General features: G+C 31.9%; 1 protein-coding gene across 3 annotated transcripts; it reads right to left on the minus strand.

Moving 5' to 3' along the window:
* Positions 1–1,840: 1,840 nt before the first annotated feature.
* On the minus strand, positions 1,841–14,463 carry LOC148625274 (F-box only protein 36-like). 3 transcript variants are annotated; one of them, XM_088568736.1, is made up of 5 exons: positions 14,333–14,463; positions 6,849–6,960; positions 5,312–5,484; positions 4,505–4,639; positions 1,841–4,073 (listed from the first exon to the last, which is right to left on the minus strand). In XM_088568736.1, exons 1-5 carry the CDS (start codon positions 14,405–14,407, stop codon positions 3,996–3,998), a joined length of 573 nt encoding a protein of 190 aa, XP_088424862.1. In that variant the 5' UTR covers positions 14,408–14,463; the 3' UTR covers positions 1,841–3,995. The 3 variants fall into 3 exon arrangements, with proteins under 3 accessions (XP_088424862.1, XP_088424861.1, XP_088424863.1); XM_088568735.1 differs by lacking the exon at positions 14,333–14,463 and adding an exon at positions 14,121–14,275; XM_088568737.1 differs by lacking the exon at positions 14,333–14,463 and adding an exon at positions 13,904–14,043.

The raw sequence follows: 14,463 nt of genomic DNA on the forward strand, positions 1-14,463 counted from the left end.
TATTAAAAATTGATTTTGTAATATTAAAAAAGTGTTTTGTGAGATAAGAAATCTAATTTGTACTTTTTAGACCTTTAATTTATCAGTAGTTTTATTGTTAGTCGCTTACCTCCATCGACACAAAGGTTGCAATTTCTAGAAAAGCGAATGATTTGAGACGCTTGGCCACAAATGATAAGCAATTGGAAAATCGAAGTCGTTGCGTTTATCATAGAGACTAGTACAGTAGGTCTGTAGTGTCCTCAATCCAAGGCTTTTTGGATAGTAAGTCAATAACTAAATCTAGGATTTCTTAGTAATGAAATATCAAGTATTTAACAGAAGGCGAAATTAAAGTACTGTGCCACATTAATACGCTCGATCTTTTTGTTGAGCAAGTTTTGCATAGAACTGTGGGAAAAGATCAACAAGTAGAGGTGCTGAGGCGGATCCAGACACTTTGAAAAGGGGGCAGCCGGTGTTTCTCGGAAAAGGGGAGGGTACTAGGACATTAACCTTTTTTTGTCAATTTTTCACATCAAAATGAAAAAAATCCAATGAAAAGGGGGGTGCTAACTCCCTTGCACCCCCACTAAATTCGCCACTGAGGTGCATGAAAATCTTTTTAACTTTTCCATCAAATTGTATGAACATGTTGTCAATAAAAAAATAAATAACATACACCAGTAGTTATAAGTAATTTTATCGTCTATGTTTGGTTTTCGCCAAGAATTACTTTTCTTGTGGTCTATGACAAGTTACAAATTCTGTGTTTTCTGACATTAATAAGAAGTAGAATCTAATATATTTAAAAACTAGCATACACTTAAAGAATTCTTTCAAAAAAAATCCTATTACAATGAATCAATTAATAAAATGTATAAAATGCAAGTACATGTGAAGCTTATTATTGGACTTCGCATTTTTTGTGTAGCTCCGAAATCGCAACAAAGTCTTTATTTTAAAAAACTCTTCTGTTGTGTGTTTTTAAAATTGAATGGGGAAAAGTCCTTAAAGGGGAAAAATGAGCTTGGTTTCATATTTTTAAATCAGTTAAATGGGATCATACAACCAATGTCTGTAGGTTCGAAATTGATTGAGTTGAAGGCTATATTGTAGGATTCCACCTTGTGGTACAATGTTAATGAGATAAATCATCTTAATAAATTTAAGATGGGGGGGGGGGGGTGGTGCAGAACACAGTTGATTTATTAATGTGTTGTTGGGAGGTAGAAATTGAATTTTTCTTAAAAGAGTAATGTATCCGATTTTAAATTATAGGTGGTACACCTTAACATCATGTGCGTTCTGCCTCCAGGACACACTTCTTATAGGGAATAGCCTTTATTCACCAGATTGTGCCACATTTTGATATGAATGAGTTTTTACATGTGAATATTGAATTATTTTCTTATTTCTTTCAACAAATTCTTACTTGTTGACAGGTTTTCTCAGGAATACTGTCTCTATTACCTCATTTTACTAGATGGTTTGTATCTTATTTACAGCACTGCAGTATTCTTTATTTTTACAAATAAATACTTAACTTTCTTTTTACAGCAGAATTAATCAAAATAATCCAGTTATTAAATTAAGTTCCCTACAATCACTCAATTAGATCCTGCCAAAGTTCATACTATTAGCTAAAAACAGCCCCTGGAGCAGTTTGTAGGTACAATGCACCATAAAAATTGAGACACGTACAATTGTTTTTCATCTTAACCATAAACTTGTTGATCCTTTATCAACTACAGTTCAGCAAAGATTGCAACAACTCTTATGTGTACATGTTGAATCTTGTCAAAATCATGAATTGGACAAGATATATACATCATGTAAGAAGGCATAACAACACATTGCATTAATATATAAATACTTTATTTTTAATTAAAATCAAACCTACAAAATAAAGCTACTGAATAAACATTAAAGGCACAAGGAATGTTGTTGTTATCTATCACAGTTTTATTTTAACACTGGACGGAATATTGGAGTACACTGTCAACAATACAACTTAGCTGTTTAAATGTGCACATATGAAGAAATTTACTGGTAGAAAACTCTTCAGGGTATTTCAGAGTTTGTATTTTGTGACAGTGCAAATACAAATAGAAAATGTGAATTGAAATATCTTACACAGCAACCAGGAAGATTGTATAATAAGTATGACCTGAAGGAAAGTCCACGTACTTGTCAGCCCCAACCAGAATTATGTCACATTAGAATTATGCCTCTCATGAACAATTCTTACATTTCTTGACCAATCAAAAGTTACATATTTATCATTTATCATAGGACTAAAGTGTGTCAATACTGAAAACATTATCACAAGTTCTATAACACATATTGATTTACACACAAGTTATATAAAAAAACAAGGATTTATGTGTTGATATAATACTATCACTTAAATAATATTTTTGTTGTTTTATAAAGTCAAAATCAAGTGGTATTCTAAAGACCATGGAAATATAATATCTAAATATTATACTTTCATATTAAGAGGGAGTCCATGCAAAAACCAGACAATGGGTGGAACATGACAAATTTTGTTTAAAAAAATTTCCAACCATTTGATAAATGCATCCTTTCTTAAAGTTGAAAGATGGTTTTTAATTAACTTCAACAATTAAAGAAAAATAAATTGCATAGAAAGTATTAAAATTCACTGAAAAAGGGGGAGATCAATTCTTAAATTTGAGCAAAATTTGCTTGCTAAATCATCCATTGTCGATTTAAAACACTTTATACTATTCTACATACATGTGATATAAACATTACATTTGAAAAAATAATTTAGTGTCTGATTTTTACATGGACAGCGTCTTATGACATAGCTGTAATGTAAGTGACACATGAAACTTAGTTGGTTATCATTAAATTAATTCAAGTAAAAGAAAAAAAAAACAAAACAGAGAAAAATAACTAATAACAAATAACTGAGAACAATTAATAGTATGTGTTAAGCACTTTAATAACTCTTTTCATCTGACACACAAAAACACCTCATCAATGAATTATTTACATTGCATAAAACTAAATTAAATGTTGCTAATTTGTGAAATGTTATAATTTCTATTTAAATTAAGATGCCATATAAACCTTACTTCTTTGTAAACAATTTTAAAACCCATATATTCTGAAGTTGTAAACAATCAACGCTGTCAAATAAACCCCCCAAAAAATTCTCATTAATGCTGAATTTTTTTTTCATTTTAATACCTGTACATTATTTCATTCTATAACTGAAAGTCATATTTTAGGAAAACTGATAATAGGATTTAATTTTTTGAACAAGACTTAAATGACACAATTTCAAAGAAATCAATCCCATTTTCTAACTGCAGCATAATGTATACATCCATCTAATCATCTACACACACATTGTTTGAGGAAAAATGCTTCTTTTTATTTTAAGTTGGACTATTTTTTCTACCATTAACAACATGGATTGTCTGAAAATTCTTCTTTGTTTGGATACTACAAGTAATTGCCTTAATAGATTTAAGTCATTGAACAATTAAAAATATAAATGATTTTTAACAACAGACAGGCAATGTACATTGGTTTATATCTTAATTTGGCTGATTGTAGAAAGAAAACCTCAAAAACAGAAGCAAATATTAGTAATCAAAATTACTAAATGTGTTACAAACATAAGGAGTGATAGATAAGCACACAAAACCTGAGCAATTTTTTAAGTTTTGGACAAATACATATGTAACTATACATATCCTTCTCAACCACATAACGAGACAATTATTAAAAAAAATAAACAAAAACTATAGGACTGATTTTCAAAAGAAAAATATAATTCAACCTGTCAAACAAGGACCTAAATTCATAATTTATCTCAGACATTCATGAAATCAAACAAACTCCACAAGATATTGGTCAGTTAACACAGTATATACCCTCGTTAACAATGCAGATCTAAGTAAAAAATACTAAGTTTCTGGAGCACCAGAATATAAATATCAATTGTCTATTATGTGATGGAGACATCAACAAGTGGTTTATTCTGTGATAAAGGCATGACCTTTACTTGGCTCCTGTTCCATTTGTTCATGTTTCTTAAGTCTTCTCAGTTGAAGCTGGAAAATAATTATCAGTATAAAATTTAAAAAAATGTTTTATTGAATAACCGTGTAAACAATATCTTGAAATTTAATAAAACAAGATCATTGCACTGCACATTGGGTACAATGTTTCTTGATACCTGCCCACTGTAATAAAGTAGACAGATAAGCCAGATATGGTTTGTAAAAGTGGGAACAAATACAAAGTTCTGTTCTTAATTCTCATGGCCGCACCGAATGTGATCAATATTTATTAATTTTTTTAATGCTATTTACAAAATTATTCTTCAAGGATATCTATGAAACCTTACATTGTGATGATGTCTTTTTTCTTTATTATTTATTTGATGTAAAATTGAAAAGAATTTGAAAGATGCATTATTGATTTTGTGAGTATAAGTCATCTGTACTTTTTTAAAAGTTAAATATAACATAAATACACTTACCTGTAATTGAAGTTTATTTGTAAAGAATAATTTCTTCCATCCTTTCTCTCTGGCAAGTTCTTCAAGCTCAGGGGTAACAGCAGTCTCTGTATGAAGTCTGTACATTCTCTCCCACAGATCACAAGAATTACAAATCTGTGTAATTTGAATAAATAAGTTGTGTATTTGTAAATGTAACATAGAGTTATAGGGTACACATTTAATTTTTTTCTTATTCAGAAATTTGCAAATCTAATTTACAAGAATTATTTCTCACCCTTTTTTTTGTCTGCATATGTTGTTTGTAAATGAAACATAATCTCTTAGTATACTATAAACAGAATGTTCAGTTTTACTGGTGACCTATCATCATATAATATTCAATAGATATGTCTTGAAATAAAATTTTAGAAGTTTCATGATGAACCAATGAATTTTACCTGAAGAATTGTATGTTAGGGTCCAAGGTGCCCTTCAATTAATTTAAGGAGATAGAACTAGGGTAAGGGACACAACTCTTAAAAATCATTGGAACGTTTTTATACAGCATATTACATCAATCTCATGCAAGCATCAAAGTAACTTTAACAGTCTAATTTCATTCTGTTTCAAATGAAAGCCTGATAGGCTTTGGTGAAATTGAATAAGATACAAACATATCACTGATTTCAAGAGTAATGTCCCTTACCCTAGGTCTACCACCTGAATTCAAACTTCAGTTTAATATATGAACTTTACAGAAACAAAAAATGAATTGGCTAATTTGCAACAGTATCCGTAAAAGTATGTGGATGAATATCTTTTTTCCATAAGGAATACCGAACTCACTTCTTTAAATTGTTTATTTGTTCTACCAAGTTTGGCAATATCCTCTAAGCCCATATTAAGGATTATTCTAATTAAAACATCTCTTGGAAGTCTAGTGAGGTAGTCAATATGGCCTCTAGATATAGCCAAAAGCCAGTCTAAGGTGGGTTCACCAGCAACTCTTTGGATTTCACCTGTAAGTTCATGAAAAAAAAAAGTTGTTAGTACACGTAGTAACAATACAATTAGATCAAGCAATCCCATTTGTTGGCAATAAACAATGTAAAAAGCAACCTAATCACTTTTTGGAGTATAAATAAATATCTCTATCCCTTATTGGAATTCAGAATAATGATCTGGGTACCATGGTATAAATTTTGTGCGGACTTGTTCTATACTGTTGTTGTTGATTCATTTTTTATAATAAAGCAGGATTCCATCAAAAAGTAGGAATAAGTTAAGGTACTAGTAACCCTACACAGGGATCTCCATGTATCAAAATGAACACATGGCTCACTCTCCTGTTGGATAAATTTTCATTGTGGCCTATGTCCTTTCACACAGAAAATAAATTGCCAAAGAAAGTATGATAAGGTTGAATGAGATAAATTTAATAGCACAAGTTAAAACATAGAAATTAATAATCAACTATGGTAAATCTTTCTGTCTGTATAGTCTATCTCAATTATACCAAGGTAAAGTTTCTTCTCCCTAGGCTTGACCATAAGTCCACAGCTATAGAGAAATTAAAATCACTGGTAGGTGTGGTCATTTTGTTGACACCACTGAGAAGTTCTTTATAATTTAACCACAAGAACTTAGACAGTCAAATGTCGTTTTCGTCCAAATCTGTATCATTAAACAATATTTTAGAGCTTTTGGGAGTTGATCCATCACCCTTTCAAAAAAGATCATTAAACTGGATTTCTTTTCTGTGTCAGACAAATGCCAAGATCGTTAAGACATTATTGTATAAATTTAAAATCGTTTCCCCCCTCTCCGATCTTTCTCAAATTTAATTCTTGACACTTCCTATATAAAATTAAATGAAAAGTTATCAAATTTTATTCATTAAAAAAAAAATCATTCAGCCTAACTGAATCTTATCAATTTTAATGGTAATAATCACAAATTTGACAGATCCGAGATTTGTTTACATATGTGTTTCACTCCCTGGCACATCAACCTCCCAAAAATTACCCATCAAAACATTGTATATTACCGTTAAAATAAACACACATGCCAATCATATTGATTTATGACAGATATAGGTGATTAATAAGCAAGAGTAATTGGGAAATACATTGCCGATTTGCAATGTGTGACACAAATTTGAATATACTGGGAACATCAAATGAACACATGCGCACGGAAAGTAACACATGGCGCAGCGCCATGCAAAAAGATGTCATGGAGGCTATGTACATTTGAAATCAACAATATTTTTCAAAAGTTACATTATTTATAATTACTGACCATTTCTGAAAGCTGTATACCAAAGTATTAAAGTGATTATATTTAAAGTTACAGATAGTAAGCTGTTATAAATTGTACATACTATGACACCTGTCATCATATTCAAACTCTTGGTGTGAGTTTTTATATTCAGCTGGAGGTGTATGAGAATCTGCCCTTGTTGGAGGAACTATCTTCCACACTCTAAATACAATCTGAAATATATAAATTAGAAATAAAATATGCAGTTCAATATCCAAATTAACTACAATTGTCATTAAGTTTCATGCAGGATATACCTGTAATAAGGTTTTATTTGAATCCAGTTAATTTTTATTTAGAAAATAAGTAAAAATTGACTTTCAGGGGATGAGTAGAATTTCTGTTTTTGTTAATACCTGTGATGATTCAGACTAACTCCCTAAGGAAAAAATTAGTTTTATAATCAAATTCCAATAATATGACAATAAAATAACTTTCTATGGGGCACTATGTACTCTATTTGAGGAAAGATGTATTGCTTGTTTATTATTCCGGATTTTCATTGTTAAAGATAGACTATCAAGTGACAAGATCTTCTTGATAGCAAGAATTACTTCGTAATCAGGTAACAAGGCAAAAAACTCTCAAACAGTCTCAGACCCTGCTTGCAGCATTTCTTTTATTACGGTAAAAAAAAATAGGGGGTTGCAGGGTCAGAAAAAATTTTGAATGTGACCATTTATCTGAGCCAGAAATATAATATGTAACCTGAGGCTATCATTATTTCTCTGTCATAGAACTGTATGATGACTATGATATTTTCATTTTAAAGGACTTTTCTAAACTTTTAGAAATATGTTCAGTAGTTCCGACATTTTGTTCAGTAGTATTTATATCGAGTTCTGAAATAAGGTATGTTTAGTAGTGCATATTTGTATTTATATCATGTTTAGTAGTTCTGACAATATGTTCACTATTATTTATATCATGTTCTGTAATTATGAGCATTTATATTAAGTTCAGTAGTTCTCAGACATCAAATTGGATGTTCTGGTTATAATGTTCATTAATTTCATTATTATACCTTGGTGTGTTTAAGGACATTATACTGAATGCAATTTGCATTATGTTCTGTACTATTAATATTATGTTCAGTCATAGTAAGAAGTAGTAGCCTGCCTGCCAGCCTGAGACAGGCAAGGCTGGCTAATTTTAGCAAAAATTTATCTAGCCATACAGTAAATATATTGAAAAGGACTGGCTGGAATGTGAGTGAGTTTCCTGCCCCGATTCAGTAAAATCAATCTAACCTACAATATATTTTGTATTTCTTTCAGTGGTCCCAGTTTATTTTATATTCGTTTGGTTTTCTGGGTTAATCATTATGTTCAGTAGTATTGTCACTATTATACTCGGTTCAATATACTTTATGTTCAGTGGTTGTATCACTGTTTGTTATGATGATGTTGTTCAATTCCGTAAATCAATAATAGAAATTGTCAGAAATAAAGAAATGTGTTTTAACACGCATTTTCTCCCTGGAGACTGCTAAAGTAAAAACAAAAAAAGATTTGGGCATGCTTTTCCAAAAGATTATACTAGATAAGATCAAGGATATCTTGAAGTACTTATGGACCAGGACTGTAATAAATAATAAGCTGGGTTGTCATAGTAGCAATTTGCATTATTTATGTACATTATAGAATTTAAATGCACCTATTAATGCAAGAGTCAGCCATAGAGCCTGCCATAGGTATTCCTACCAATTAAAAAATATATATACATGTATATACATTTGTACATGTACAGACAATTGGAATTCAGCTACTTGTCATATAAGTGAAACAATTGCTTTCCCAATCTTTGAGTGCATGTAGTCAAAGTTTCCTTGACCCCTTTTTCTCTTCCCATTCAAACAAATTTCCAATGTAGCCATTACAATAAATTACAAATGACAAGTAACAACAATGACTTCATTTTAAGATATTTAGTCATTTCAGACAGACTAGTAACTGAAGAAATATGTGATTATCAGGTGAGAATAAATTGAAGGAAACTTAAAGTTATTTTTTTAACAGATTAATTTTCTATCATATAAAACTGAATGAAACAATTAGCACCTGGCAATTTCTGATTTTGATTTTCATTTAGAAATAAGCATATTCAATGAGTAACACAAGCAAAATTAAAAACAAAAATTTTGATTCACTGGGTCAAGTGTGTGGGAAAATAAAACATAGGACTTTCATAAGTCGAAATAAATTTGCCAGCACTCCACAGTTTAGTTTAGTTTCGCACTTTTGGCTAGGGATGAAAAATGACATAAATGGAAACCGGTGGTTGCTATAGTGATTAAAAATGAAGAATCTATTGTTGATAAAACATTTTCTGAAAAAAGGGGACTTTTAAAAGTATTTTGCAATGTTTTATATATTTTCAATGTTGAAGGGGCTTTTTTTCAATGACAATTTGACTTCATTGTGAAAGTGAAAGTAAGTCAATTTTTCACCATGCCAAATTTAATAAGTGGATGACAAAGTGAAATAGCTCAAAATCTAACAGGCGATGCCCATATGAGGAAGGGGTTTTCGAAGGAAAAAGTTTGAACAGTTTCAGGGGATGAAATAAAAATTTCAGATATTTTGCGGGAAATTTGATATTTTTAAACCTGATTTTATGAACTTTTTTTCAAATTTTCACATATTTTTGCATGATTTCTATGGTAACCCTATATGCTGTGGGTAATTTTTTTCCAGAAAGTTTTTACTGCATCCTGAAGGCCTTGGCTTGAGCTATTTCTAGATATATAGATTTACAGATGCTTGATAATTTTTTAAAGTGATAAATGTTACATAGCATCAGATTACAAGACCAAAATTAGGCAGTTCTACAATACTGTGGAGTGCTGGCAATTAGGAAAGTTGATATGAGTAGGTATGAGGGTTACACATTTCATGCTACATTATCCTTGTCAATTATGAAGTTAGTCAGAAAAACAGATAGAATAGTATGTATTTGGTTTTTTTCTTTAATCAAAGACCGCAAAGATTTAGCAAAACAAGCTAGGTTTAAACTTTCAAACTTTCAAAATATCTTTGTACTTTGTGTACTGCCTATGGACTGGTATGGACAAAGATTAACATTACAAAATGGTCATTACAAATGCATGTTTTTTTATTAAATTTTGATTTTTACAGCCAGTGTAATGAATTACAAGCAAGCAAAGCTTGCTCTTAAATGTACAGTAATATCAAACTGACACTAGAAACTTTCTTCTACGCAAAAAACTACACAGCAATCCACTGAAGCTTTAGAAATAGTAAAAATGCAGGCTAGACATAACATTTAAATGACGCCTATGATAATTTTTCAGATTTGATATTTTCAATAAAGATACTTCCAATTGGAAGGACCTCAATTAGCTGCAAAATCATAGCTTGATCTTTTCTTTATTCAGATTCTAAAGTTAATATCACAAAATAATAGTTAGAGCTATGTCTCGCAGCCAGATCTCAATAAAACTCTGCCATCTACGCTGAACCCAAAACTGTTTTTTTCAACAATTTTACAGATATTTGGAATGTTCTTTGCTGTCTCCCACTAATTACTGATGAAAAAATCCGAAACAAACTTTGCATAATTATATTGTTTGTTTGTTTGTTGGGGTTTAACGTCCAAGCAGCAATATTTCAGCTATATTCAGACGATGAACATGCAGTTGATGATAAAATGAACATGAAATGATGATGAAATGAAAAAGGGATGGGACACAAGGACAATGGGGTCGACAAATTTTGATTGCCACTGGAAATAGGGAGAGGTGGGTAGGGTCGGGCAATTTAGCCTCTTGTGGCGGAGCCCTATGGTTCCTACTCCGGGAGAATACCACAGTAGGGTTCTTTAACGTGCGAGGAACGTGGCATCTTTCCCAACACGGTGCACCACTATGGTTTGCGGTCAGGTTTTCCGTATTATAGCCTGACAACCCCAGCATGTAACACGCCAGGGGTACCCCATTCCACCACCTGGAGCACACATCCCAGTTGCTCTGTGGGCAGAGCGCCCTAGCCCCCGGCTAGGGTTCTGAGCACTATTTAGTCGCCTTTTACGACAAGCTTAGCGCTGCTGCAGGCCTATTCTTTAAAAACCTGGACCTGCACGGGGGGCATAATTATAGACATTAGACATTATTTTATTTGCATGCCATCATACCTGCCAACTTTTCACGATTTTGACCATTTGTCCCGCTTACACAATTTTTCAGGTCAACTTTGTTCCAAAACCAGATTTTGTCAAAATTACTTTAAAAAATCCTAATTCAAACCCCTAAATTCATGTTTCAATCACCTTTCTTTGATTAGAAGAGTCAAAAATCTGACAAAAGGTGTAAATTGCTTTCTAAACAGGTAAAGGAATGTTTAATGACTGGTAAATAATACCCGAGGAGCAATCAGCTGATCAGGGTTATTGATAATGATTGACGATTAGAAAATGAATTTGAATAGGATCTACCACTATTTTCTGAACAGCCAATCACTTTCTTAAGAATAACTTCTACTGCACAATGAAATTGTCAAATACTGCTAAAATTTGTAAAACCATATAAACAAATTACAAATTTACCAGTGTTTAGACAAAATGAGTTACCTCCCCTACAATTTTCAATTATTTTTTTTGTTATTTCAACAGTACAATGTATTTTCCAAAAGTTTTGTTTGCAATAGTTAAAAGAAATACTATAATATGGAGTAGGCATTGCCTAAATCAGCGAGCACAGAGAGCTTTACCATATGTGTACTGTCTGTGCGAGATTCGTCAAAATAATAAAAACATTATAAAAAGGGTGGGGGGTAGGATGACAATTTTTGTTTTTCGCAAGTGCAATATTTCCATTTAAATTTCTACAGCAAGCGAAATCAATATTTTATTTGAAAATCTGTATTGTTAAATAATGGGGAAATTTTACAATTTCAATGAATGAGCAAGGAGCTAATTTTTAACTGCTTGGAATGAATAACTGTGAAATAAATGATTTTCTTTTCAAAATTCCACCCCATCCCCCTTTTCCCTTCACCTTTTAAATGGTCGATAGCTATGTAACACTTCGCCATACTTTACAGTTTTTATTAAAGGCATCTTAGTAACATCCTTTTCAGTTTTAGCCGGTCAGATCAATATGTACATGTACTGGAAATATTAGAGTTCTCCACAGATGGTGGTAATATTTTACACATATCATGTGACGTAAACAAAATTCAGACGCAACTGACAGCTGCAAAGAAGAAAATGATTGCCTTTTCTATCTTAGAAAAGCTGCTTTGATTTGGATAAGGGTGCACTATACAGTTACATTAAGGTGCACTGTTTCACACACCAAGTTACCCCGGTCAAATTTTGTAAAACTTAAAATTAAAAGTTGAAATTTGGTGGATATATTGTTTAAATGTAGTTAAGCATTTATACATAGACAGATATAATATATGTAATGGTAAACGGGTGTAATTTAAAGGAAGAATGGTATCCGGAACGTTTCAGTTAGGTTCTTGACAACAGCAACAGTGGAACAGCAGAGATACACATACATACATCAACATGTTTCCCAAAGTTTTTAAAAACATCACATTCACTTCTTTAAATAAATAAAAAAAAATAGAAAATGACTTGAATTTTTATTTTTATGAAACGTAATCTTAACCTATATTTTTTTATTTATTTGATTGAAGGAAATGATGAATTTTCTGCTTAAGGACAGTCACTTTTTGTTACTTCCAAGACAGGACTTTTTTTTCGTTAGTATATTGGGAACCTTAGGGGAAATTTAGAAAATACATGTACTAACCGTAGAGCTCACACTGCTTTGCTTTGCTCTCTATAATGTAAATTGTGATGACTTTTGAAATTTGGTAGCTGCATTATTGAAATTTTGTTACATTTCCTCATATACTGAACCTCACTGTATGTATTTAATGAAAAGAATAAGTTGTCTAAGTTTCCAATTTTGAAAAAAGCATTTTAGTAATATGAAATGAGTTTAACTTGTTAATTAATCAATCCATTTCAATATTTGAAAATTGAGGTTCCTCAAGAAGTATATGTAGTGAAAAATGTGCACAATGCATTTTATGATAATAGAAATACATAAAATGTTTTCTAATTTATTTTTAAGAATTTAAACTTCAGCATTTCAATTAGGTTGGGAAGAATCCACCACAAAAAGGGCTTCACAAGTATCAATTCATTACACTGCATGCACATACTATTCCATTGAAAAAGGCCCTGTATTACTGGAGTGGTTGTCTTGTTCATACATAACAACAATAAAACCCATACAGCTTGCAAAATATGTCGCGAAATTGTCCTTTCACACAACCCCCATCCCCCATCTGTCTTCAAGAAAGTGTCGGACCGCCCAACCAGTCAAGTCATATTTGCTTCGGTCCGATAGTTCCGCTTTTACCATCGGACATTATTTCATGACACCGAAATGATTTGCCTGTTTGTATGACGTGATTTGATTGGTCGCTTGGTAATATCATCCAATGAAACTGCACAATACTAAGTCAATGTACATGGAGGTGTTGTGTGAAATAAACAGGGTACTACCACATGAAAATGTAAGAAAGCCATGTCTCTTTTAGATAATTTGAAATATCATGATGATGCCCAGCCTGGGAAAAAAAGAAAAATGCTCTAATACAGCCAAAAGAAAAAAGAAGAATATAAGAACATATGACAGTGGCTGGGAGTCAGAAAGGCCATGGCTCAAATACTATGTCCTGGTAATGTCATGTTTTGATCCTTAAGTACATCATTGCAACAAAATTTAAATAAAAACATACATGTACCAAACAAGTAATGACAAAGAACAAATGAAAACATGAACAAAATATTGTAATAGAAATTCTACTCAAAAGGTATCACCCATTGCCTCATGTGGTGTTTGTTAATTTTCCCCCCAAAAGTTTGGTCCAGCATAAATGTGTGTCAGACCGAATGTCCTGCAAGAATTTTAAACTTAAAATTCTTGCAGGACATTCGGTCTGACACACATTTATGCTGTGAAGACTGGGATTTTCAAAAGTTGGTAAGTATGTGCATAATGTGGTATGAAGTCATAAAATGTTGAAAAGGGAACCTAATTATACTTTAATTTCTTTATACTTCGGACTCACTCACACTCATGGCCATTGCCTTCCTCACATAACATCTTTGCTAGTAAAGAAAACAGTGTCTTCCTCACATTTTTAAATGTGTGGTATGAAATGCGAAATTCCTTTTACAGAAGGTCGAGGTCATTAACTTATTTGTCAACAAGCTGTTTTTGAACACAGTTAGTAGAAAATAAAATATGAGATATTCATTGGTTAGCATCATTGAGATATGAAATCATTACTTCTTTTGGTGTTACAAACAAATGGTAAAAATCTTTGCTTGGTGCGTTTGCAACATGTCCAAAATCAACCAATGCATCGTGGTCGTTCAGCCAGCAGGGAGAAACGTCAGCCATTTTGAAGCTTTGAATATCACCATCTCAACCAAAGGCACGAGATTTTTGGGGGAAATTTTCATAATGTAATTTTGTACCAAAAAGTAAACAGAACAAACCAAATCAAAGTTATTTTCACTAAAGGTGTATTGATGTAATTCGTCGCATGTTATGCCTTTAAACTGGTTCCCCATCAACTTTCTGTGAATTCTTTACTGACAGGAACAGTCTGAAATATTTCGCCTATTCG

This window comes from Perna viridis, chromosome 2, assembly GCF_037379345.1.
Source record: "Perna viridis isolate PV_CMFRI_1.1 ecotype Kerala chromosome 2, ASM3737934v1, whole genome shotgun sequence".
NCBI classification, from domain to species: domain Eukaryota; kingdom Metazoa; phylum Mollusca; class Bivalvia; order Mytilida; family Mytilidae; genus Perna; species Perna viridis.